The sequence below is a fragment of the Euwallacea similis genome, chromosome 19 (genome assembly GCF_039881205.1).
Source record: "Euwallacea similis isolate ESF13 chromosome 19, ESF131.1, whole genome shotgun sequence".
In the NCBI taxonomy this organism is placed as follows: domain Eukaryota; kingdom Metazoa; phylum Arthropoda; class Insecta; order Coleoptera; family Curculionidae; genus Euwallacea; species Euwallacea similis.
In genome coordinates this window covers 1,650,384-1,678,268 of record NC_089627.1, presented here as the reverse complement: position 1 = coordinate 1,678,268, position 27,885 = coordinate 1,650,384, and the positions used below count along the sequence as shown (strand labels likewise).

The window sequence follows — 27,885 nt, the reverse complement described above, 5'->3', positions numbered from 1 at the left end:
ACTAGCAACGCGGTCCGGATAGAGACATAGATGTACAATCCTTGTCGGTTCTGGATACGTATAGCTCCAGACTAAAGCTCCCCTGTTCCAAATAATCAGCTGATTAGCCATCTGATTTCTTGGCAGATCGTGAATGAATAAGGAGCTTTGGTCCTTCAAGTGAGATAGATTTATGTGGATATGATATGTGAGGGACAAGGAGGATAGTAGTGTAGAAAATGGCAGCTGTAGGTACAACAAATTTTGATTGTTTAGACATTAAAACACGTAGTATAGAACAAACTTTGCTTCCCCTTGTTAAACAGGTAATAGAGTAGTTTAGCTGCTTTGTTTGCTTGAGGTGGTTGATGTTTGAGGGTGCTCACTTGAGGGATAGGGGAGAAATTTGGGTGTGCTCTCAGTTGTGTAGGAGATGTAATGTTTGCGGTTAGGACTGTGTTTTGTTTGGGGGGGTTAGGGTTAGGCCACGTTGATGAGGGTGGTTTTGAAATATGTTATTGCGTAGAGTAGGTTAGATGTTAGGACTTATTTGTTAGAGCACTAGTAGGTATTAAGGATTGCAATATATAATTAGGTACTAAGTATGCATACGGATTTCAAGTCGGTCAGAGATCAGAGGTGCAAGAGCATGCCCTAAAAGTAGCTTGTTTCATATAGTAGAATAATTCCAGAAACATGTAAAAATTAAAATTTAATTATAAATATTAAATTGAATTAATTGAATATATTACTCTACAACTCCATACCACAGCGTACTTTTTTGAAAAAATATATTGTTTAGCAGATTTCCTCATGGCTAAAATAAAAATAATATAAAAACTAAATACATCACTAATTGCCTAATCCTTCAAATTAGGCACTTACCACTTACACTGCTCATAGAAAATGCTAGTAATAATCTTCTACCATATTTCTTGTATTATTCCTAAGATTAATATGATTAAAACTATTAACCTGCAGCGGGTCATAATAAGGTTATATCAGCCAACCAAAATTAATTATCTTACTAAGCGTTTATCAAACTTACATTGTGCATAAACTTTGCTGGTTGAACTATGTAGTTTGCAGTATTCCGAAATTTATGGACTTTCCCGGTTAAATCGAAGGTGCAAAAACATTTCAATTACGAACCTAAGGGATGGGGTTGGTTCCTTGGGGAAGTGCTAAGAACTTCGTAATTATCGAAAGAGAAAGGGATTCTGCAAGCATTCATGACAGCAATAATTGCTATACATGTTTGTTAGGTTTCATTATTAATGATTACGAATGTATATTAATCAATTTGATTTTTTAGTTCATCAGAGCGATAATTAAAAATTATACGTTAAAAAACATATAAAATGATAAACATATAAAATAAATGTAAAAAAATATATTACTTACCTTACTCAATTCATGTGGTTTATTTTGTTTTAATTAAAATAAAAAAAAAGGTATCCGCCCGAGCAGGGACTTGAACCCTGGACCCTTGGATTAAAAGTCCAATGCTCTACCGACTGAGCTACCCGGGCACATATCGAGAATTTAGTGCTTGTCGTTCATTTCCTACTAGAGTGCGTGTAGACTGAGCGTAAAACCTTAACTGCTACATTCTTAGATAGAATAGTCCAAGGGCATAAACCATTTCAATAGGTTTTCGATGTTTACTTAAAAAGACTTGGCAGGGAACGGCACATAAATATGCATAAATATAATCAAGGGGCCGGTTTGGTTAGTTCTAACCCTCTAATGGTCCCAGATAATATTTATTGTTAAGACAACTTATTTTCATGAAAATTCATACTAGAATAAGACAAACTTGCTATAACTATTTTTGCTATTTAAATTTCTTTAGTTGTTTGGTGTTAACTATAGAACATTTTTACGAAAAAATATTTAAATTATTTTTATTTTCTGTGTAATATATTGTATTGATTGTAACTACATTATATGATATGAAGGAAAAATAGTGGATTCACTGAATTTTATACCTCAAAATCTTCGGGGGAGTATTTCCCAGTTCTTGAAAAAAACATTAATAATATAAAAATATAATAAAATATAAATAAATATAAATAAAAATCATTAATAATAAGTGAGATACTTGGCGAAAACACGTCTCTCTGAACTTATTTAGATATCTGATTATCTTAAGGTAAAAAACCAAATTGCCCAAGTAGTTAAAATGATAATACCCAAGTATTACTCATACTATTTTCTTTCCATTACAGGTAAGTCAATGTCTTCCTTATATACAATAGGGTACATTATATCTCTGAGACTCTACTCGATTTTACCACCTCAGTGATTAATTCAAACGACCCATTCAGTTGAGTGATTATGGTAAGTGATTTTGTTTTAAACGAGTTTTAGCCATCATCCAAAAGTCAAAACCAGACATTTTCACGTTAATAAGTTTCATTAATTATCCAAGCTGTTTGCAGTCAGAAATGACGAGCTTGGCCAAATTTAATTATAACGTTTCATGAATATTAAACATTGCAAATGAGTAGAAAATGCCTTTTTCCTATTTTGGAATTTTAACAAGCATCTATGCAGTTTTATATTTCATATTTTGTAACGTAACATAAGACTTTTTGCCAATTTGTAAAAATATGTATCTTTGCAATATGCATATGTGAAAAATACATTGCAGGTAACTCGTGTATTAATGAGTGATTAATGACCTTAAGTCTATCAGCGCGCTCGCTTTACACATACGTTAAACTGTTTCGATTATTAATTGCCTTCATTTATTTATCGGTTAAATAATTATCAATAAGGAATGATGTGGGATGAATAATTACTTATTAGAAATCTACTAATACTAATACAAATTTGGCGGAAGTAGCCAGTAAACATAAATCGAATACGACTCAATTAAGTTCTTTTCTCATTTTGATGTCTACCTCAATGCTCGAGATCCATCAATATGCTAAATGATGGGAATATAGTAGCTAATATGCAGCAGAGCATATCTAAAATTGCATTCGAGTTTACAGAAAGCACTACATCACCATTTCCTGAGGCTGAATTTACATTTCTATCAATTTTCAATTTATGAACCCATTCATAATGTAAATATGCTCGTATTTCATTTATTTTATCAGGTAGAATATTTGCTTCCATCATTTTTATATAGGCAGTTTTGGTTTTTTCTCTTCTGGCCAATCGCACCTGTTGACAAATCGAATTTCATGGGTTGTACCACAAAGATTAATTTTTAAATTTTGTTTCCATCAGGTTAATATCGGAGCTCACCATCTCTATTTACGAGTGACATAAAGTTTTGATATACCGCCAAATAAATCTGGCAATTTACGACCCATGTGGGGTGTAAAAGTTTATCCAGAGGAAATTCGTTTTCAGCTAAAAACCGATTTCCAATTTGCTCGCGTAGAATTTTTATTAAACATAATGTCTGATGTAGGTATACGAATTTAAAGCTTGTATCTGTATCTGGAGCATGGAGCATGGTGCAAAGTGCCAAAATCGGCTGGTTTTATATTACGCTATATTTGGCGGAGGTTGTTACGAGATGGAGTTGAGGTAATAACGAAGGAACTTTGGCTGAGTTTCAAATTACAAAACTGGCTAATGTTTCCTCGTCGATCATTAGTTATGGTTCAAATTTCGAATTTTGCCATTTATGAAAGTATTTAGCACCACACTGCGGACTTAATCGATCAATGGGACCAAATATGTCTAATTCTTCGTAATGCGTTGGAAATATTTCGTTAGACACGCCATGGAATCAGGAAATCAAATATACAAATTTTGTCCGTTTGGCATTACCTCAGGTTCCCGTGTTCCTTTGTTTAAGAACCAACAATTTTAACATTATTTGAAATTTTTGAAGTATTTTCATATTAAAATTGCCAATCCTAAACACACGGCGCTGTTTTAAGAGGATAATCTTCTGATAAAAGAAGTTCCTATAATGCCCGGAAATGGCTTCTCTTTTGAAATACAGGGCGTTAAAAAATCATCATGCAGTTTTTTCCAAGAATCATGTCAGTTACTTAGAAGTAGATTGCATTCATGTGTCATAGCTGGTGGTAGTCATTTTAAACCATTTTTATAGATTAAGTCTATTTTTAAATTTTTTTGAATTGTATACGCTATTTTTTGGCCGTCTAAATGTAGGTATTCTTATTATTTTCTTATAAAAAAAATGTGTGGTGTTATATGCTATATGTGATTTAACAGAATTTTTCACCTATTTTAAGTAACACTTTGCTCTAAGTGGGTCATTGTGACCATCAAGGCTAGCTGATGGGCGTGGCAGACTATTGGGTTTTTTCTATTGTGAATTTGTATTTCTGCTTGGACGTCTGGAATCCACAGGTATTTCTCTTTACTTCCTATTTATGTCCATGATATCCAATTGCAGTTTTAAACCCACACCCTCTAAATCTTCTGCAAAAACTAAATCTCGACACTAATAACGAAAGAACGTCCCTTAAGCAGTTCCGCTTTTTGCGGCAGCCGCAGGATCCACCACCACCAGCAGCAGGATCGTTTCCTTCGCTGTCGCTCTGCCGGAATTCCGACTCGCTGCGAATTGACTTTTTCCCTTTATTCAGGATTTTCCACCTTCGAGCCGAAAGCTGATTTATGACGGGACTGTTTATAATGCCTCGGCCTTGATGGAAGGCATCAAGATGGGAAAAATGGATGAATTGGTAAAACGATGAATTCCGGCCACGTAATGGGGCCCTTAAAGTTCTATTTTTCCGAGGTAATCGCTCATCTAAAGTCCCAGACAAGAATGCTAATCTTTCAGTGTGTGACACATTTCTGATGTTCTAATGTATCAGCATCTGAATAGAATGGTCCACATCATGACGTTGTCGGCTTGAGACATACGTTATTGGCTTTCTAGCTTCTAACAGAAGGAAATGAGTGTAGGTTAGCGCGTCTGTGAGAGATAAAGAGGGATGTTGCAGCGCATGCTTCATTTCTTGGCGCGAAATCCAGGTGATCGATAGGCCTCCGGAGTCCCGGACTCGAGAGCACTGCAGCACAGATATAGTCTTCCCGGATCCGCGCTGTCTGGCGGGTTATCTCGTTCGTTCTTCCACATTTCTCTAATATAAATACTGCTTTATAACAGTCTTTAACGGATTTGACCAAAGAAACTCGGCCTGAAATAGGACTCTCTCTCAAACTGTGTTGCTCATCATCTCTGAAACTACTGGCATAACCTTGTTTTCCGAGGTCTGGAGGCACCTGTTAGACCTCCTCTACCAATCAACAATAACGCTGTACAATAATTTTCTTAAAGTATTCCATTTGGGAATTTTGCTTGCTTAAAAAAACCTTTTCAGAAGTTGATTGTCGTTATGTAAAAGATTTTCACAAAAAATGTGTTTCCTATTGAAACTTATCTTCAGATGTGCGGTTGCAAAAGGTACATTCTGATTGTAGTGAGTGAAGCACTGAGAAGATGAGCTTGCCTAGATCGTGCTTGTCAAGTCGAGCTATGAATGGAAAGGTATGAATTTTTTAATTATTTCAGTCTCACCGTCGCAGCTATTTATGTAACCAGTTAGGAAATGGATCATTTTTTGTAACAAGTGGGATTTTGCGGGACGAGCGAAGCAAGGTATTGCAATATGATCCGAGTTACACAAAATGATATTTCCTTATTTTCATACATGATTCTTGTAGTGTACACTATATGTGGAGAGCTACAGCATTGTCTCATTTGTTGAATGAGTAATGAAACGAAGGTACCTGCGTTCAATATGTAACTAGTTGCGAAATGACACTCTATTGATTAGCCATTTGTTTGGATTATAAAATGTCACTTTACTTGTGGAAATTGGGAAAAAGATATTATTAAGGAATTTAGTAGTACTAAAATACACTACACTCTATATTTAACCCAAAATTAAATAATAGTTTATTATAGATAATTGATATAGCGAGGAGTTTGGTATTGCAGAAATTCTAGTTTCTTAAAATATATCTAAAGATTGGTAACTACTAGAAATGAATCAGTCGAGCGATTTATTCAAAATCGATTAACCATTAAAATTTTAGCAACCCTGTACTATTCGCGAATCCACTCATTCCATATATATATATATATATATATATATATATGGGAATTATAACATCAATTCGTTGAAGCCAATTTCTAACTATCAACTAACAAGACCTGTGAGAATTGGTATATTAAAAGTGAGTTAAAAGATCAATTGTGAAAAAGCATGTAAGCACGAAATCTTTTCAGAATCTTTAGGCTTATTAGAAACTAACCGAAGCACTGCCTGAAATTTTATACATTGTATATTTATTTTTTAGGGCCCACAAAGGCACAGTTTTTTAAACAATTCCTAGCTATAGAAGAAAATTACGCATGTTCCTGACAAAATCAAATGAGATTATAATTTTATAGTTCTGGCGTTTCCCTACCTTTGTGAAAAGCGATGTTTCCTTTTGTGAAAAGCGAACGTTGAGCCCGGGAAACATGGAATATAACGAATTAATCAGGGCAAATTTGGTGAATGAAAAATGGGATTATCCAGGAGTACGGTTCAATTTTCTCTGCCAATGTTCGTGTAGTATCAAAAGGATTACTTAGTTCTACTTTCTAGGTAGTCAAAATCAATTAAATCGGCTAATTAGTAAGAATTATATCATTTTTTTGGGTCAGGTTTATCAAATTGTTTAGTTTTTGGACTTATCTCGACAAGTAATGAAACAGTTGTCTTAACTTGCTGCGAAGCCTCGAAAATCAATTTAAAGAGATCAAAATCAGATTCTATAAAAGAAATTTACGGTGTGCTATCCAATTTTTGTCTATTCGTGAATCTAGGTAGGTTTATACATTTTTATTGATCGTGATAAACCCTTTGTGATACCCAGTAAAAGTTAAACTTTTAAAAGTCAAATTTCGATTTAATTTAATATCTGTTCCGCAGCAATAGTTTTGTTTTGTTGTTTCGATACCAAATATGTCTCGATATGTCGACATGTTGTTATTTGATATACGTATATTTCAAACTACGTGAACCGGTAACTCACTCCACAAATATATGCTCTATTTCTAGGGGAAAAATTCCTCCTCCTTTTGTAAGTTTAAGGTTGTCTTCCAGATTATTTTAATCGATAATTCCTCCACGTACTTGAGGCATTGTTGTCATTCCATTTCGAATAAAGGAAACTGTGACAATTACATCAAATTTAACATCGAAAATACAGGATTTTCTATAGGGGCACATCATTATTTATATAGTTTACGTCTTTAATTGAAAACCTAAAATTCGAATATAATCATATTTTTAGTTCCTAAGAAATCACATCTAAACAAACAATCAGATTCATATAATTAAAACAAAATTACACACCAAATATCGATAAACTTGCTCATTCCTAATCAAATAATATATGAACCATTAACTCTTTATCAAAATGTTCTTGTAGGCCCAAGAAACGCCCATTTCAAGACAATGAAGTCCTATGAAATATTTAGACCAAATTTATTATTAAATATCGATAAATTTAACAAAACCTCTTTCCGGGACAATGAAATTCATATATTCTTGCAGTCTGAAAATATTATTGTAGGCTTAAGAAAATCTGGCTGCCACTCAATGAAATTGGTATGTTTGGGCGAATTTATGGCCGAATATCGATAAATTTACTCATTTCAGCATATGCCTGCCAATCGTTAACTTTTCACTCAAACATTGTTGAATGTTCAAGAGAATCCAATTTCGAAATAACGAAATTGGTTTATTGTCCATTTCAGAAAATGTCAATCTCCAGGTCTTGAATTTAGGCTTGAAATATTTTTGCAGGCCTCTTTCCTGAAACACTTCTTGGGCCCAATTCTTTTAAAGCAAAAAAAATTCCATTTCCTACATTTAGAGCAAATTTATGATCGAACATCGGTAATAAACCTCAAAACGTTTTGCAGTCCTGAAGATATCTAATTGTGAAATAAAGTTAATATATTTTTGATATTTTAGATTATTCCAAACCAGTCAACGATATTATAAGGTATCTGAAGTCAGATTATCGTCGCAAAGTAACTGTGTCGATACAAGAATAATAGAATTTGAGTAGATTCTGTCCACATAGTAAATGCATTAAAGGCGATATATCAATGTCCAACTTTACCAAAGAAGACAACTTTTATGGAAATGGACAAATTGGCCCAGGCTTAGCTCTGATTTCATTATTTCTGTTGATATTCTTCTCGTGGTAAAGTTACCAGGATTATGATCTACGGGCCTTTAGAGGTGGACAAATGGGAAGTTTGTATTTTTCTTGGATTTAAGCAGTATATGTTTAAGATTCATTAATTTGAATAAGGTAACTTATACAACAATTATTGCCATTCGAGTCCGGTATTTCTCCCTGGTTTCCATAAACATGAAACCTAAATAGGCTAACGACTTTCCCTGCAAATTTATGTTTTACTGCAGGTTTTTTTATTTAGCCCTCTCTTGCTCGATTATTGATTCATCTGCAGATAAAGCAAATCTTCATGTAGCTGTCTTTTACATAACTTTTTGGTTTACAACATGCCAATGTCGTTGTTGCGTGGTTTAAATTAAATAGCCTTCCCCCATTTAAAGCCCGACTTAATTGTGCCATTTACAGTTAGTTTCAGATTTTAATGGTTCTTCTACCCGCCCGCCTCTTTCTCTACTTCTAAGGCCTTGCCTAAATTAATCTTGGACAATTTAATACAAATAAGGTGTACTTGGCAGATCATCCATCACTTACAACTTTTGAGAGCTGTTAGAGAGAGTTTCCGAACTGGCAAGGTTGGAAACGGTTCGGGTATGTTGATAATTTTGTTTCAACTTCTCTTCGGTCGTAATACCGTAGAGACAATGATTTTTTTCGTTTACCAAAGAGATTTAAAACAGCCTTGAGTTTTTTATTATCGTTCAACGTTTCCTGACAACGGCCATTAATCACAACCTCTGGAAACATAGTTGTTCTAAAATTGCACATTAAAGCTGAAAGCTTAATGAAATCATGCAAACTAGAGTGCTCGAACTAATTCTGGATTCCTGTAAAAATATATTTTTTTGTTTCTGAATGAAGGCGATACAATGACAACTGTGTTAGATTCATTTGGGGGTGAAATGAGTGAATGAACGTGGTCCTTTATGGATCCAGGTACGGCAGGGCCCAAGGCGTTCCTTTAGCTAATACACCCCCAGTTTGTGCAGAGGTCGCTTATTTCGTAATCCTTTTAGCCGAGTTTATATTTAAAACGTGGGACATTTGCGTTTTGTAAAGGACGTTTATTATTGGATTAGTGAAACCTTACCTTTGATATCTTGCTGACATTAGGCAGGTCTATTCGAGTACAAAGATCAAGTCAACAAGACTATTCGATGCTTCCATTTCTCAAGGTTTACTAGGAACAGCCATTGTTCCAATTATACGATTTTAAGTGATAAAACGTGCTTCGAAAGGCTAACGTTTTTCAGCGTTTTGCAACTGGAATTTGGAAGTGCTCTAATTTGTAAAACCGAGTTTTGCCCACCGAATTTCAGGCCAATATAACAGGCGCAATAAAATCAATTTAACCCTCGTAAAGTGATAAATGATCTGGTCTTGAAAAATTGCCAGCAGTTCCTATTTAATCCATGCCAATTTTTTGTTCTCCCCTTGTAAGGACTAAACATCAGATCAGACACGTAACATGCTCTTGAAAAATGGGCATTAACATTGCTACCCTAAAATTTATTTATTTAGGTCGACATACTAGACAAGGAAAAATTACCAATTTTATGGCTGTCTGTGGTGAAAGTTAAATCCATTACGCCCCACCATCTTCAAAACTGAAACTTTGCTCTTGAATTTATTAACCTGCAGCCACTTCGTAAGCAAAATTCCTAATATCCTTTATGCTCTTTAGGCTATAAACAGGGACATAGCTCCTGGGCAAATGATATGCAAATTTCTGTTTGAAAATTCAGGCACTCCACTGCAGTTTTACGGGATTAAACGAGCCAGGGCGTCGATAAAGAGGGAATCTCATCCCTAATTGACTGTGCAGTCAATTAGTGTAGCAAACCGAGCTAATCTCCCAGCTTAACCGCATATTCCATGTGGCCCAAACTGCATTGTTTCATTCCAGACATTGTGGAGTATAGCTCGGCTAATTCATAATTTGTAAAGAAATAGTCATATTCTTGCACCTTCTCTTCGAAATCTTATATAGAATCTATACAGTTATACAGTATTGGACACTAAAGGTTAAAAAAATAGAGCGGTTCGGCTAAGTTTTCCTTTACACAAAAGTGGCTTGTTCTCATTTTACAGGGTGTCAAAGTAATTTTTTTTATTTTGCAAATTCCTAAGGAAGTTTTTAGGTGCGATAACTTCACTTAAAGCATTTATTTTAAGCGATTGTTACAAATTATTATTAATTGAGTAATAATGCGTTAGAGATCCAAGCATTACATAAGAAAGAAGCCTTTACAAGTCAATTTCGACTAAATTACCAAATAAGTGCGTACACAAAAATTCCCCAAGTTCTCGAAGGATCTTCATTCTTTTTTTTATTCCTACTTGGTTATAAACCGCAACAGACTCTGAAATCTAAGCCAGGCAATGACAGATTCATAGCCCTGAACTTTCCAGAAACATTCGAATTTATTTGTCCTCCTCCACTTCGTTAATTTTCCTCTTCGACGTCCATTTTCTGTATAGACCATTGATTCGAAAATGGACCCGAATTTAAAAGATTCTCGTTAATCCCGTCAGTGCTGGGTCCCTATCTGCTATCTAAAAGTCCCGTGGGTGAAGTTGCGCCGCAGTTTTGTTAAGGTAAAACATTAGCGGGGTCTGACCGTAAATATTGGATCAGTGGGAGCTTGGAAAAATCTCCAGGTAGTTTCGAGTGAGTTTTGGGGCTTTTTTTAATGGTGAAACTGTCTGAATGTAAATGGAAAGGGAACTTAAGAGCCACACACCCTGCGAATGTAATCGAACCACCATAGTTATTAACTAATTGATCGAATGACACTCCTTGCCCAACCCCAGGGTTTATTGGGAGGACGTGAAGTGACAAGGGTTTATGAGGGTGTGCTGATAATTGCTATTTATAGGAACTCGCCATTCGTTTATGCAATGGGTTACATGGAAACATTCTGCAGCTTCGTCAATTTATTATTAGTATCCAATATTCCGCATAGGTTGCAACTAGAAATTTTATTTGAAAGAAGCAATTTAATGTAAAGATATAACCCTATTTCATTTCTTGTACTCTATTTCGACTATCATTTCAATCCATTTTTACATCTCTTCTATTTGACACTTTATCCTTATTCAGATTTCAATTTTTTGCCGAAAATTTCAAGTTATTGTCATTACATAAAACTAATGACAATTTTATGAAACTATTCTATTCAAACTAGGAAGCCAGGAATCATATATTCTGCTACATAAAGAATTATCCCTAAATGTCCCAAGACGTGTCCTTAAGGGAATCATTTATCACTTTAATAGAGTGTATCCGAGCCAAGAAACAGCCTTACATTGTCCCATCACATTGGCTTACATGTTTATATGCGCATAGACCCTAAACAATAAAAAAAATCCATCAATTGTGTCATTCAAGTTAAATGGCATTTTCCTTTTTGCCAGTAGGGGAAAATTGATTAAATTAATGACCATGTCCCCAACCCAGCTCTAGTTCTCGTCTAAAATTAAAATTTGTATAGAGAACTTTTCAGAAAAAAAATTGATTAATTATTGTTGCTTAAGTGATTTTTTTTTCTTTGCAAATTTAATAATTTTTTTCAACATCAGCGAAATGGCTTACTAATTAATTAAAAGGCCAAAAACTTTTGTGACGTAGAAAACTAAAACATATTGTCGTCTCAACATTAAGTTAGGCCTTTTGGAACAAAAATGATCTCTTCTTCAGTAACTTTTTATTATACGTAAAGCATGGATTTATGGTACATTTTAATTCAATTTTAGACGTTTTTATTGTAATTCGCACGTCCATATTCAGATAAAAAATAAAATCGATGACCTCATAAATCTTCGACAGGCGTCTGGATATTGTCATCCATTCCTCTGAGAACGTCCCGGGGAAAGTGTTTTCGGAATTTATTACTCAATCTACATGCATTTATTACAATATGTATAGTCGGAGGATTTCCTTCCTTTATGAGTAGTGTTTGGACATGGGTTACATAAATTCATAATGTACATAATTGGAAATATTTCTGTATTTCTTTTTTTTGCGTCCTGCATGCTGACAGAAATTTAATATCAATAAACACTTGCTGATGGACCTAGCGATTCGTGTACGTATGCATACATCAATCAGTCCAACAGTCTGGATAGTCTGTTTTTGAGGAGTCGTATTCCCACGGCAATAAGTTAACACCTATGTTGCTTTAATCATAAACTGCGCGTTTCAACTGTATCAACTGTTCCTACAGAGCAGTTCTAGATTGTCTACTATTACATTTAGTTATTGTTCGATGTTAAATTTGAATACCGTTTAACCCTCGTGCTCTTCTAACTTTTCGGGAGTCACCAACGTTTATCTATGGAACTTCTCTGATACAAGCTGAATAAACATGTTGTACTTCCTTAGTGTTTTCGACATTTTAATAAAACTCTTCAACTTCTATCCAAGCAAGAGGAATCGCGTTTGGAGAAAATCGCCGCAAAAGTTTGGAGCGCTCGTTCTGAAGAGGCTTTCAGGCCGAGTATGCAAACTGCCGGTGATAAATGAACAAAAGGGCCAACTTCCAGCTGCTTCAAATGCAGATTGATGCCTCAACTTAAATGGAAAACAACCGCTTCTAGTCAACTGGCAATTGCAACCTAGGAAAACTGATTTTAAGTTTTATAACCTTCAAAGCGTGTCATACATCGTCCTTAGACTTAGTGATAACTTAATTTAAAAAAATCGATAAACCAGGAAGTCCTAGATGGATGTGTTGCGTATGCAAAGCGGTGATGATGCTCATCAATCAGGATGCCATTAAATGCGTTGACGTTTTGACAGGACTTTATTCAACGAATCAGCAGGGGAGTTAGGGCAACGGGTTTAACCCAGATAGGTTGGGTTTATGTGCGAGTTAATGTCAGTCAGTGTGCCACTTACCTTTAAAGATAGGTCGGTTTTAAAGTGACTGGAGTGTGTGCAAGTCCACTGCATATTTAAATAATAAATGGCATTCTTCAGCGGTAATGGCTGCAGGAGAGGGCACAAACATTAGCAAAAACCACTAGTTGCAACATAAAACAAATTTCTTCTAGGATATCATGTATTATTTTTCCAGTTGCAATTAAAAAGTGGTCTAAATCTTCACAATTTCTGCCACCCCATTAATTTTTTTGCCATCATTTGTATTGTAGCTCGCCCTCGACAATTTATTATTTACTTCTAGCGGCTCTTAATCTCCATTTTCCGCATTTTAGGACTCGCCTCGTGTAAGAGACCCACATTTTTTTTTACCTCGCTGGATAAATTTCAAATCCGTCGCCCTGATTTTTCCCGTTTACGTTTTCAGATTTCTTCGCTGATAGAACATGGCAGTGTCGGTTCGTTTCGGTCGACGGCAGTGGCGCGCGTTGGTCAAGGAGTCAACTTGGCCATCGAGAGGTTCGTTACTGTTGGTGAAACTATTGCGGACGATTATCAGGAAATACGACAGGGCATGTACGAAGCTTGCAAAGAAGCGAGACAAGCTGGTAAGTTTGTTATAGATATAAAATTATCTTTTTCTTTTCCCTAATTAACGACCCTCTCCAGTTCTGTAAGAGCGGTTTCTAGATAGCGTGCAGAGAAAATTTAGGAAAATGGAGTTAAAATTATTGGTTGCAATATATTTACAATCCCCAGTTTTTATTTCAGTTTTGACCAGCAGCAAAGAAATTCAGGTGATTAAACGTAATGGAAGTCGTATTCGCGTAATTCCATTCATTGACGGATTCCAACGCTGCTTTGCCTTCGCGGGCTTAGTTATTTTTTTATTCAAGAAAATCATAAATTTTCAGCAAATTCTCTGTAAACTGGATAAGAAGTTGAACCCTAAAACTTCAAGCTCAAATAAAAAATATATATTTTCGGTTTTCTTTTTGCTGTATCCGTAAGTGGGAGCATTTATCGTTTACGTTTAAGTATTCATAAACCCTTGTGCCCGTAACTTTTGCTCAATATCTAACCCTTGGAACACGTTTAAAGCGAGGGAATGCTCGTTTTATTTCCACGAATTCGCGCTTACTATCTAGATATGCGCCCGATTCAATTTGTGGAATCATTTATGCGGAAACTCGTTTCGACGTTCACTTCGTGAACTATGCATGTTTATTGATAGCTCATTCTGACTTCCAAGGAGTATTATTCAACTTCTCGGAGGCAAAAAGCTTTTTTTGATTTAAACCCTCGAGACATTTTTGTATACAGTAATGTTTCCTTAAAATATCTTGCTCTTTACTTCACATAGATTTTTTCTTTTCACATGCTTCCACAAAAAGGCTTTTTTTCAAAGGGAAGATCGTATCCCACAATATTCGTTTTTTCCTGGCATATCTATGAAATTGGAAAGAATAGGGCGAAATTTATAGAGTGGATGTCGCATTTCTTCCCATCTTGTCAAATGTCAATTTCATCATACCTTTTGAAAATGACTCCATAGAATTAGATAATATTTCAGACCCTTTGCACGAAGAATACCTTTTAAGGAGCGTGACAAGGTTACGCTCTGGAAAGAATGGTTTTAGATTAAAATTTTAAACGGAGCACTTACGTTTCAAGAATAGAGGTAACGAGAAGAAACTTTTGTCACTGATGACCCGTTTTCACAACTGCACAGTTGCCACTTGTTGTGGCTAAAAGTTTAGTTGTGTTTAGTTTCAAACACGAAAGTTCGATGCGCCCAAAAGGTTTGGGAGTTTGCTCTCGAGATATGAAGTTTCATACAAAATGGGCACACATTAAGGGGGCTAGAAATGGCCTGGAAAGGAGGAGTGATGACCTGAGTCTGGTATATTCAAAACGTGTATCGTCGCAGTAATCTAAAATCCTTTTTTAGCACATATTTTCAAGATAATTTTAACTCTTATGTAAAGTTTATGCAAATTTTAAGAGCTATCCACTTATTCTCAAGACCCGGCACATTGTGATATGTCTACATGCAAATAATGCGCTAGGGTAATTTTCCTTTATATTTACATAAAGTTTAATTAACGTTATTATTACTCCGTTCCTGTTTAGTAGGATAATAATGGGTGACCATTAAAAAAAACCTCGCAATGGGCGGTGAACCGTAATCACAGGGCGTTGATTAAGCAATTTATTATTTACGATCAAAGATCTAACTAACACCTCAGTTGATTCCATACTGCTGATATTCGCTTCAACGTTCAACGGTTACTTGAGTTTTTTTAACCATCACCCTTTACATGATTTTGCCTATTTTAAGATATTATTATTTTCTAACTTGTACAAGAAATTTTTTTACCGGATTCAAAATCTTTTTCCACGTCTGTGAGGAGAAGGAAAGTTTTCAGAACTAATTTTAACTGGGCTTATTGGAACTTAGTGGAATTTGAACCTTTAAATTGTTCTCTTTTTTTCTCTCATTCTATTTGGGAACGAGGCCTCATGCACAAGTAGGGGTTGCTAGGGAAGAGGGCTATTTGAATAATTTTTTCAAAAAAACTCAACAATTTTTGGCGAAATTTGTCATAAACATCCTAATGTGCTTTATAATAGCAGTTTTAATTTTAAATGGGGAAGTCTTTTATCAATAACATTCATAAACGTAGCCAAGCACTTAAAATTCCCTTTCAGACTCACGTTCCTTCAAGTGTAACCTGGAACATCTTGTGCATGCCAAACAGGTGGTTTTCATTATTGAACTTAAATGCGACCATTTTTGTTTTCAGGAATATATGAATATCTGATATCTCTAAGGAAACCGATAGGCTCTCATTATGATTATGAACGTACTAACTTAAATTTATTTACAAAATACTTCAAATCATGTTTTAAGTATGGTTAGGAAATTAAGTTTCCCGTTGTGAAAGCGATACTCGTTAACTCAACAAACCCGATCCGGAACAATTATCCAGAGCTAAAAGATAAAAATAAATCCCCCTTCATTTTGCTCTGTCAGATTAGGGTCCTTCTAAAAGGAAAATAAATCCGCAGGAGAGCTCCATTGAATTTAAATGCAAAGCTTCTTTGTTTATGTGGTAATGGCCTAATAAATTTAGCGGTTTGTGGTAAATCTCGAGGCACGAATCACACCCGCAAACAAAACAAGATATATCGAAAAAGACTTCTAATGAGATTTTTTCAAGGCTTGGTTTGGCGGTGAAGCCTTAATTGAGTGAGTTTAACTGGCTTAATCTTCTTGTAATTAAGTTGAGAGATTACAAAAAAATTTTTCTGTTACTGATTTTTGCTTAGTAATCTCATCCTTTCACTCCTATGGCAATGAAGCTTTGTTCGAAAGCTCACGTCCCTCATCAATCTATACTAAATATGAACCCCGTTTAGTTCTCATTTATCTGAATATTTATAAAAGCTAATTGGGTAGATATTAATTGTCTTGTCAAGCTTTCTCTTCAGTTGACCTTTTAAGGACTTGAAATTACCGGTCAATTAAATTCTATGTATAAACATCCATTTGTTTTTTATTTAGACACAAATTCCAATGTGCTTTTCCTCATGTCCCGTTTAAAATATTTTTCATTAAATTGGGTGAGCTTTCGAACTATTATTATTTATAAACGACCGAAAGAAATTGCTAAAAATAAGAGTTGAGCAACACAGTCCAAATATTTAGGTAAGGGAAAATTACGAACCTTCGATAGACAAACACATAATTTGGTCGGTTGTCTGGAACTTTTGCTCGGAGAACTCGAAAGTTTTCGAAGGAAAATCGAATGAACAGACCAGGATTATTGGAACCGAGTATGAGCTTTGTCATGGAGACGAGCCAAAATCGAATTAGAATAAATGCTTTTCGTTTAAAGTTGCTGAAGCTTTAAAATGTTCTCGTTGGAAGGTCGGGCACTGGGATCCGAATAACTAGAAAGCTTTAGGTAAATGCATACAATTTCAACAGGAACTTTATTGTAAGGCGAGATAAGAATTGAAAATTGGGTTGCAATGAGCCTTTTTAGGTGTTTCAAGGTCAAAGAAAACCGTAGTAACTTCCTTATTTTTGGTAGAATCGCTTAATTTACATATTTATAGCAAATAAGCAGTGTCAATAATAAATCTCATAAAATAAGACAGGAATATACTATCGTTGCCTATTTGAACCTTTCCACCTGCTGCTTTTTACATGAAAAAGGGCTAATGATGCAGGGATTTGGAGAGGTTTCCAGCTAAAACTCTCAGGGATTTTTCCAGTTCCCAAAGAAACTTTGTGTGTGTAGTAAAAATTTCTGAATACGAATTGAATTTCTCAATCTTTGTGATAAGGCTTTTTGGGTCGCTCAGGTATTAGCAAACTTTTTACATTTATATTCAGCCAGAAGTTACATAAGTTGAAAACGCGATTTTTGTATTCATTGCAGTTAAGGAAAGTTTGCCTGTATATTAAATGCTTTTGCGGATTTGAGGCTGAAACAACAAAAACCTTCTCACTTTGAAGAAAATGCTAGTCTCTTAACGGCCTGTTGTCTCTCATAAATCAGTCTGAAATTTTAAGCTTCTATGAATGCAGAGTTGCACTTTTCGTTCTCTTTTCGACTGCTCTTCGCAGGAGTATTAAAACCTTGGTCTTTTCATCTTTAAGTTGCGATTGTTTTCAATAGGTTTACATGTTGGTTTTCAGGCAGTGCCATAGAGCAGATATGCGAAGAGACCAACGAAGAAGTATCTCTAGACCGAACTCTTTTAGTACGAGCTGCCAAATGCCTTTTAGCTTCCATTACCAGAGTGTTACTTTTGGCCGATATTGTAGTCGTCAAGCAACTCCTTCTAGCCAAGGATAAGGTATGATTCTCTATAAAATTCTACAGACGTCAAGTTAAACTGCTGTCGCAATGCAGAAAATTGTCCCCAATTTATTATACGACCCCATCAGTTCTAACTTTCTTATGGCACGTTAATTTCGACGACAGTAAATTCCAGGAACCTGAATAATTACAATCCCCCTCTATAGGCCTTAATTTCTATTACTGCCCTATCAAGAACCGTTAAGATCTTAAAATGTTTATGCCATTCGGAAAAAAGAATTTTCTTGAGAGGACAATAATTTGCAGGTTCTTGTGAAATTTGAAGGGGATATCATGAAATGCCAATATAACAGCTAAATTTTTGTTGCCTTTCAGGTTTCACACAGTTTAGATCGCTTAGAATCTGTGGGCAATTTCACCGAGTTCGTCAAGGCTTTTAGTCAGTTTGGGGCTGAAATGGTCGAGCTTGCCCATCTCACTGGAGATAGACAGAACGATCTTAAGGACGAGAGAAGGAGAGCTCAAATGTCCGCTGCTAGGCAGGTTTTAGAGAGGTCTACAATGATGTTATTAACCTCTAGCAAGGTACATTTTTATTTCTCTATTCATATACTACACTTACATATTCCCCATATAGACCAGCTTAAGACATCCAGATAGTACTTCAGCGAGAGAAAATCGAGATACCGTCTTCTGCCAGATGCGAAGAGCTATGGACTTTATCCATTATGTGGTCAAAGATGGTGTCTTGAATGGCAGCGAAACGAGTGTACATTCCCAAAGAGAAGAAATGGAAAATGATAGGGGGACAGCATATGCTTGTATGAGACATCTGCAAAAGTTGCTGGAACATTGTAAAGTTACGATGGGTCAGTATTAATTTCAGATTTACTGAAATTGCCCGTCTAAATGTCGTGAAGTTACAAGCTCTGTTCGTGTACGTTCTGTAATCGGGCATGTTTGAACTCGATCTAAAAGTCAGCCACGAAGTGTGTTTTATGTAATTAACAAGTCTCGAATGGGATTTATGTGGCAAAATAAAGACATGCGAGTTCATAGCGAAAACTTTAATGGGCGAGAAACTACAGAAGCTATGCAGAAAGCCATTGTTACGTCCGAAGAATTTCCGTGGCGAGTGTTTGCATGCAATGTGAATTTCAAACGGTTTTTAGCCAAACATCTGATTTTATTTCAAATTCCTGACGTTTGAGCATGAAAGGGATTTAGGTAATAATCACGCTTCAGAAACAAAAATGTCCTTTTGTAACGCTCCATGGAGCAACGATATTCAGAAGCGAAAGAGATTTTTATTTATCTTTGTGGGGCATCTAAAGGGTGGCGTTACATATACGGTAGGTAAACATAGGGGTAGATTTATCGTACAATAAACGGCTGGAAATGGAGATAAGCTGTTTATTCATTGCGTTTATATAGAATTTTACTAGATGCCTTGAGTGTGGAAAGAAGGTTTTCAATAAATCCGTACCAGGACCGCAGGACACACGGTCTACACACTGACTACACGGTCATCTGAGCTAATTTCCCGTCAATGACAAGTCGTTAGATGATGAGTTATATTAAATTTAGCATATGCTAGAAGAACGTTACTATCTTAGACCGAGGTTATTAAGGATATTTATTAATGATCATGAGATTCTCACTAATATCATTAGTATCTAAGTCCTCCCATTAGGTTTTGAGTGTGCTTATATTAAAAAATTGCTACGAAAAACATTAGAAAGAGAGAAAAGTATTTTTTTATTGATTTATTTGACCGTTCCAATTTCAACAATATGGAAAAAACTTAATGAAAATTTTATAACTCTAGACGCCTCCTGCCAAGATACATTGCCCGCAGCACTGGAAGCGGTACTAGAAAGAACTCAGGACTTCACTGACAGTGCCTATACTAGCCACGAACACAGGGAAGCAATCTTAGAAGCAAGCGAAAGACTTAAGGCTGAACTAGACCATCTTTTAGGTTTATATGCTAATGTGGTAAGTGAGTGATTAATTCATAAATTGCTGTTCTCTTGTGTGTATCATGATTTCTCTACGTTTAAATAACCAAATTTTAGATACAAATTGGTTTTGAGGGTATAGTGAATTCACCTGAGGTAGAAGAATCAGTACAGGTGTGCATTAACACAGCCCGAGACTTATCCAGGCATTTAGCCAACGCTGCCATCAGCCAAGCCCAGGATTTGAACACAGCTACTAAGCAAGGGCTGGAAATGGTCATAGCTATTCGTGAACAAGCGCTATCAGGGGATATTGATAGGCTACATCAAACGTCTGACCACTTCCTAGATTCCATTGACCACATTTTAGAAGTCAGTTGTTTTTTTTTTGAGTCATATGAAACTTTTTGTTACATGTTGATTTTTTTAGGTTTGTAAACTTTTGCGACACGTAGCAGTATCAGAAACTCTTCAGGTTTCAGCGAGATTTACCGAGATCAATCTTCGGGTGTACGGACCCCAGGTGGTAACCGCAGCTAAGACGGTGTCTTTGCACCCTGGCAGTAAAATTTCTCAGGAGAATCTAGAAGTGTTTGCTGAAATGTATCAATGGTTGGTGTCTGATGTTACTACTATTGTGAAAGACGTACTGGAAGCTAGCCAGGCCAAGCCGGAGAAGCAAGTTTATATGTCGTTGCCCAGGCCTGGGGTAAGTATGCTTATATTGCTCTGAAGACTCTTTAAGGATTGACTTAATGTAACCTACTTATGACCCGTTAGGCGTAATAAAGCTGAAGCTATTAAAAGGGTGTGTTTAAAAAAATCAGAAGTGTTATTTTACGTCAGAGTCAAATGAATCATTTGATTTCTGAATCGACCCAAAAAATCTCAGTTGAGTAAATGGCTTTCAAAATTCATACAATTCGTTTCAAAATAATTTATATAATAGTATATTTTGAATTATTGAAGATGTATTATAAAAGCTCTCAAATTTTCAAAGATTTATTTATATATTTAACTCATTTTCAGAAACATGGAACCACGTCGAAACCCCTTAAGGCTGTGAGACTGGACACCGAAGAGCAGGAAAAGATCGCCAAGTCTGGGTTAGAAATGAAACTTGCAACCAGTGAAATGGAGGCCGAAACCGAAAAATGGCAGGAGAATAACAGTACCCAAATGGATGTAAGTGCATAGTTTTACCAACCTCCTTCTTCTCCAAGTTTGCATATTCCAGGAAAACAATGATATAGTCAAAAGAGCAAAAAACATGTCTTCCATGGCCTTTTCCATGTACCAGTTTACGAAAGGCGAAGGCCCCCTTAAAACTACTCAAGATCTGTTCACTCAAGCCGAGTATTTTGCAGAGGAGGCAAACAGGTTGTACAAGGTTATCCGGCAATTCAGTTACCAGGTACCCAAAAAGCTAACCGTTACAAAACTTTTGTTAGAGAAGGTTGTCTATAACAGGTGCCTGGTGGTGCCCAAAAGAAAGAACTACTTGAGAACCTTGATAAGGTCCCAACTTTTGTTCAAAGGCTGCAGTTCACGGTGAAGGATCACACGGTGGGAAAGGCGGCCACTTTCACCAAAGTGGATAATGTTATACAGGAAACCAAAAATCTTATGAACGTTATTTCTAAAGTCGTTACAGTTTGTTTTGAGTGCGCTACCAAGGTAAGTGTTACTATTCTTAAAACTCGCCACTTTGTGTCACACTATGATACCCTATCTACACTACTCTTCTTTCTAAAAGTATTGATGTTAAAATACTTTCATATTCAACACTTCTTCTTCACTTCCTCTTTCTATTATTTTTTCTCAATGTTCTTTTCTATGCTGTCTGTGTTTCTTGTTTTACGATAGTTGTTTCCTTTTATTTCACTGTTCTTTTGTTATTCTTTTTTATTTAGTTTAATATCACATTACCACAAAGAGTCACTATACCGTGTGATGAACTGAACGGGTTTCTTTTACCTGGGCAGTTGAGTCCTCAGGCTCTGCACAGATTACTAAACGAACAGAGATTTTTGAGAGGCGCTGCCACTTTGCCTCGATAAGTACGTACCCTCACGAAAAATCATTATGATCTAACCTTCATGTCGTGTGATTAATGTTTCAAAACTTTTATGATTTAACATTTGTGGTTTTGTTGAACTAAACTTGCGTTATGACAGTTTGTTATTGCATGGCTGACTGTCTTTAAAAAATATATTTGAAAGCTTAGTTTTCTTGTTTTTAGTGCCTTCTTTTTTCATTTGGTTTGTACAGGGAGGGACCTATAGTTTATATTTTTGCAGATGAAATCTGACATAAATTGCTAAGACCTATAGGGTCCTCGACTCTGTATAATGCTGATTTTTCTATTTTAAACCTTCTGATTGTTGAAACTTCTCTCTAGTTTTATATTTCTAACGTGGACGATTTGGAACTTTTAAAGGCATGGTTAATGTAGCCAGCTAATTTAGAAATAATTTCTCTTTACGCTACATAGACTAGGTAGATCTTCAGATTTTCAGATATTTATTGATTCGAAAACGGATGATTTTAGTGCTATATTCAATAACCATTCACATTGTAGTATTTGGGTCAGCCATTGAAATTTATTATTTTACCAATATTAACGTTGGGATTTCGCCAAAAATTGAGTTTAATCGAAGGGCGCTATTGATTTTGTTGGCACAAGTTTTCAGGGCATTGGAGATAGTATTGGACCTTGAGAAAGCAGTAATCCAATTTGAAATAATTGTAGCATCCATCAATTTTTTTGCAAGAAAAATAATTTTTCAAGAGTTCCAAATATTTAGGAGGTTGTATCATTTATTGACCTTTTAAGAAAAATCGATTTTCCGAACATCAACATAACTTTAACCAAAATTGTCGCATAAAAATGTTTCTGAGAAAGCGCTTTTATTATTTAGGTTAAACAGAACGGTGTCGGCAGGACTTTTTAGTTTTAAAAGCTCATAATTTTTGGTCCTACATTGTATATACTCATTATTATAATCAATCTGTCGATTATCATTGATTATAGGATACCCTGTATTTAGTTATAAATGGTCCAGCTTTTTATACAGAATATTCTTTAAACGCATTAAAGTAAATTCCTTCATTAATACATCAACCCTTTTAAACGTAGCTTCGATTGATCCTTTCCATAAGTAAACTCGAAAATTTTGAAAAATTGTTCCAAAAACTTACATATTTCCTTTTTTCTAAGCGTGCGTTTCTTTTAATTGGAATTTTATTGTATATACAACTCACAAAATTACCTATTTTTTTAGGCATTTTTATTTCGTTTATTCGTGCTTAATTAGTTATGCTTAATTTGCTCTCGCACTTGTAAAAATTAAAAGTAAATCATCAGCAGCACATTTTATTCAAAATTAAGGTAAAGTGAAGTTGAATAGATAGCAATTCAAAAATAAAAACGACTGATTTTGGTAACAATTCTTTAAACCAGTCTTGCTTATATGCATTGATTTCACTTCATCTTGGTAACTTTATATTGATTGATTAAATTAAAAATAAATAATACACACAAGGAAAAAAGTTAAGGATATTGAAAATCAGCATTAGTAAATATATTATAGGCCTTCTAGCTCAATGGCGTTAGCCTTAGCGTGACTCGGTTGTTATGCGTTGCTATTATTAGTAGGCCTTCAAGGTCGTTTTGGACGAATCTTGCGCGTGTAGGGGGTATGTGACTAGGGGTTGTTGAGTGAGATATGGAGGGATGTAATTAGGGGTGGTTGGCTAAGATGATATATTCATGAAATAAACATTTTTTTTAACATCTTGCCTAACAATTCCTAGTTACATCTCATATTTCATCCAATAAACCCTAGTCACATTCCCCGTATCTCACCCCAAAAACCCCTAGTTACACACCCCCAAATCAATCTCAAGATATTCACACCGTCTTCCATACTGAACAGCAAATTGCACTATACAAATTGCCTTTGGACACTATGGATCTTATTGATAATGTTCACAAGCATGCGCGCGAAATTAATCTAAAACGACCTTGAATGTTTACTTAAAATAGCCACGCGCAACGAGTAAGCCACGATAACAGCAACACTATTAAGCCAAAAGCCCCATAGTATCGTATATCTACTATGTAGCATCCGATTTTAAATAGTTAAAAACTTTTTTTTAAAGATGTTATATCTATATCTTTTGTAATCTGAAAGGTGGTCTTCGACAGAAACCATAAAAAGTATTATTATTTATCAAATATTCCCCGAAAAGTGACGCAAAAACTTGTAAAAAAATATAAAATTCCTCTTTTTCCTGAAAAGTCATGGCATCGTTTTAGTTCTTTATTTTTGTATTAAACTAAAACTTTGTTGATGTTGCCTGTTAACACAAAATCGATTTTATCTCGAGTAAAAAAAAGTTCTAGCATATCGGATAAAATTTTGCAGACCTTTTTTTAAGTCACGTTGCAGGGATCAACCTATCAACCTTACCAACCTTATCAACCTATAACTTTTTTTGGGTAGACGTCGAAGGTCATAATATGACCTTTTAGACTAGAATTAACAAGGAAATGACATTTTTTATATCATTCGAAAAAAGCTTATGACTGTATAAATTAGGATGCTGATTTTTGTAATTGATTAGCAAATTCGCAATAAAACAAGGATTTAGGAAAAATTCTTATTTTTTTTTGTAGCCATTAAACGACTAACATGCGAAAACTACAGCTAACACAACATAGAGTTTATTGGTTTCATCTTGCAATAGCAAAACGTTATTTATAAACTTTTGAAAAAAAACTTCAATAGCATTTTACTATTGCTTGAAACAACAAAAAAAAATAGCTATTAACTTTGTTCTTGTTTATATCAGCTAAATTTGCCCGACAACCCGGCTTTCCTCAACAACCATGACGATTACCAGGTTAATCATTTGATGGTGCTTGCCCGTACTTGTGTTCGTGTTAGAACCTGTTATTTCAATTTGATTTCGACCATTTTGTTTTCGAGCACGCTACCGAACTGTATACAATTGTGTGTGCCATTTGTAAGAACTAGATGTTATTTATTAGAAGTTGAATATACATAGAAGTGTATGGTTCATAGATGCTATAGTCACAGTTAACGGCCGTAACAAATCGCCTGTTGACATTACCATAAGGCTAATGGACTCCGTAATTATTTATTTACGTATAGTATGTTTAATTGGTCACCATAAGAAAGTGTATATAAACAAGTGATTGCTTTGATTAAATGTTTAAAGGTAATACTGCAGTTGTACTGAAATCTTCACAGTTCTTAGTACGATTAAATTTCAATATTGATTTTTAGAAGTTTAAGAGGGCGTCGGTTTCAGGAATGAAGTATAAGGATGAAGTAAAATTTTGCTTCATTAGGCAGTGCTATAAACGGCAGCGAATGCAGCATAGAGCTTGTTGCATTTTTACAGAAAAATAGATTTTCTTCAAAATCTCTCATCAGATCTTAAAGCGAGAACTTGAGCAAGAGAAGTAATTGGTTTATCTGCTCGGTTTATTGTTCGGTTTGATACTGCTGAATTATATTATTTATAAAGATTTTTTTAGAAGATTCTATGAATGTTTCAGTACAAATAGGTATTCAAAATCCTACTAATACAAGCCTATTAAAATGACAAACCAATTTTTCAGTTGCCTGGAAAAAAAAGGGAAGTCTAGGAAGTTAACTCAAATCTAGGCCTGTATTACCTAACATTTGCTAGGCTGTTTATTGGCATTTAGAAGACACTAATAGAAATCTTTTCCTTTTGAAATTTCTAGTACAAACTGGAATTTCGAGGCAGCGGCAGCGGGACTGGACGAGGTATGGGGGGTGAGGGCGGCCCGTCCAGTGGAGGTGGTGCAAGTGGCGACTCCAAGGGCGGCACGGCAACAGGCTCAGACCAAAGCTTATGACAGTTGGGGATGTCCCGGCGCAACAAGGGGGACTCGAGACGCACTCGGGTCTCCTTTTTGTTGTTCTAGGACATCTCCCTTTTTTGCATTTTTACTTTTTCTCAATTTCTTATATCGGCCTATCGCGGAATCAAATTTGCTTTTTTTGGTTGTTATAGATGGGAAAAATTTCCCAAATCGTGCCAAATTTTCAGGCAATTTCTTTCCGTAATGGTCTTTGACTCAATTTCCAAATTAGATAAATAATTTGGATACTCAGTTCATAAACCAGAAACCAACTAATTCTTGCCTGCCTTGATCACAACAAAGCAAATTACAAAATCGTACTAAAACAATAAAAATGATCTTCCATTTTTTGTGAGTAACAGCACTCAAGTGAGGCAAGGATGTGTTTATAAGTATGTACCATTAGCAACTAAAGTAGTGATTTAAAGTAAGTATAAAAAAATGAAAAACAATCATTCAAAATGACTGCATAAAGAATAACTTACACCAATCACCTCGATATTTAGCATTTAGCCCGATAAAGTAACGATATAATATATTAATTGTTAAGACAAGGTTAAGCTTTTCTAGATTATATATTGAAAGTTAAAACTTGCCAGAAGGTATATAAACGTATAATTATAATTTAAATAATCTATTTTTGTGTCTGTATAGGTGTTTGTTCCTCAAATGAGTTAGTTTAGTTACAGGTAATCTATTCTTAGGGTTGAGGCCAGTAATTGACAATATTTATAGGCGATTTTTGAATACATCTTTGACAAGAAGGACTCACGAAGTGGTTATGCTATTGTGTCGTTTTTTGGCACAACACTATTAACTAACTACAAAAAACATAGATTGACCTTTTCACTAATTATTCTTTCAGAAATGTTTGTGAGAAACAATTTAGTCTACTAGAGTACAGTAAAGAAAAAGAACATTAGTAACAAATAGAGAAGAACAAGAACAAAACGCCTTAAATACCAGTTACTGATGCCTTTACCTACTCCCTTTTTCCAAATGTTAAATTTAGAGAAGAATTTACCTACATCTATTTTATGTTTAATTTTTTTAAGTTTTTTTAAAAGAAAAAAATCCATCTTCTTTACACTTCTCCCTTTTGACACTTCTTCTAAGTCTAGGAACAGTTTCGTATTACGTATTACTTAATATTATAATACATGTCGTGCCTGTAAACATCATACTTACAGTGATACTCGTAGACAAATTAATGTTTTAGATAATTATTTTTAATTAAAAAATTATTATTATACCCTGTTAGTTTGTATTAAAAACCATTAGTTTTTGTGCGTTTACATAAAAAAATCTCGTTTGAATTTTTTATGATAATAATTATTATTTAATTTTTTAATGTTTGTTTCATGAAATCAAAATTTAAAAGAAACATTTTTGGATTTGGTTCTTGGATATCGCCTTTACTATTAACATTCCCACGTCAAAGCCAGCAATAGGTTTCAGAAAAATGTGATTTCCCAAAAATCAAAACTTTCGATAAAAAATTCTCTCGAGAGTTTTATATAAAAATCTGTTTCGTAAACACCAAAAAGGAGCTTAGTACGTTACGATAGTGATACCAAAGAAATATTTTCATGACCAGAAGCGTAGCATGTAGTTTTTGTACCTTAAATCGTACTTACCTAATGATTATAGAGCTAGTTATGGTCTTACGTATTGTGTGTTACTAACGTATTATTAAAATATTAATAAAAGTGAGAATATTATACATAAAAATAGGGCGATGTGTTTAACTGGTATGGGCGATCTTTTAACACGTTTCGTTGATGTTATGGACGTGACTTGTTGGGAGATATTAATAACTTTTAATATAAATAATATATGTTTAATAATAAATTTACTCTGGTTTTATTGGGCATACATGTTTGCTTGTCAATGTTTACCCCGCTAATATTATCGATAAATTATCCTCAGTCGATAAGAAGTAGAAGAAGGAGATATAAACCCTGGTTCAATGTCAGATTACTTAAAGTTAAGTTTAAATAAAGATCACTATTGTGTTTTTAAAATTCAGTTTTTCATGCCTATCTCCGGAATTATTTCGAATCTTAAATCAAATTCTAAATAACCATCAAATTA

At 34.9% G+C, this 27,885-nt stretch overlaps 3 protein-coding genes and 1 non-coding gene across 11 annotated transcripts in view; 1 reads left to right on the top strand and 3 right to left on the bottom strand.

The window, feature by feature from the left end:
* The window catches only part of Miox (Myo-inositol oxygenase), an 80,271-nt gene that overhangs the window by 33,540 nt on the left and 18,846 nt on the right, over window positions 1–27,885 (bottom strand). The gene's annotated exons all lie outside the window — the stretch shown is intronic.
* LOC136415046 (serine/threonine-protein kinase Nek2-like) overlaps window positions 1–27,885 on the bottom strand; it is a 48,081-nt gene that overhangs the window by 3,704 nt on the left and 16,492 nt on the right. The window lies entirely within an intron of this gene.
* alpha-Catr (alpha-catenin related) lies at window positions 6–27,642 on the top strand. 8 transcript variants are annotated; one of them, XM_066399500.1, is made up of 14 exons: window positions 221–305; window positions 8,599–8,781; window positions 13,500–13,680; window positions 17,784–17,944; window positions 18,283–18,492; window positions 18,545–18,776; window positions 19,736–19,905; window positions 19,986–20,240; window positions 20,299–20,577; window positions 20,898–21,053; window positions 21,106–21,282; window positions 21,339–21,545; window positions 24,726–24,776; window positions 25,651–27,642. In XM_066399500.1, exons 3-14 carry the CDS (start codon window positions 13,647–13,649, stop codon window positions 25,783–25,785), a joined length of 2,067 nt encoding a protein of 688 aa, XP_066255597.1. In that variant the 5' UTR covers window positions 221–305; window positions 8,599–8,781; window positions 13,500–13,646; the 3' UTR covers window positions 25,786–27,642. The 8 variants fall into 8 exon arrangements, with proteins under 8 accessions (XP_066255589.1, XP_066255590.1, XP_066255592.1 ...); XM_066399494.1 differs by lacking the exons at window positions 221–305; window positions 8,599–8,781 and adding exons at window positions 5,005–5,246; window positions 5,310–5,476; XM_066399492.1 differs by lacking the exon at window positions 8,599–8,781 and having other exon boundaries at window positions 6–305.
* TRNAK-UUU (transfer RNA lysine (anticodon UUU)) lies at window positions 1,439–1,511 on the bottom strand. Its single transcript has one exon. It is a non-coding gene; the product is annotated as a tRNA-Lys (tRNA).

What these genes read in the sequence shown, in the direction of transcription:
- alpha-Catr (XM_066399492.1), top strand. Translation starts at nt 219, where the DNA reads ATGGCAGCTGTAGGTACAACAAATTTTGATTGTTTAGACATTAAAACA. An exon ending in TGTCGTTGCCCAGGCCTGGG is followed by an intron (nt 20,578 to 20,897) that starts GTAAGTATGCTT and finishes ACTCATTTTCAG; the next exon opens with AAACATGGAACCACGTCGAA. An exon ending in TCCGGCAATTCAGTTACCAG is followed by an intron (nt 21,283 to 21,338) that starts GTACCCAAAAAG and finishes TGTCTATAACAG; the next exon opens with GTGCCTGGTGGTGCCCAAAA.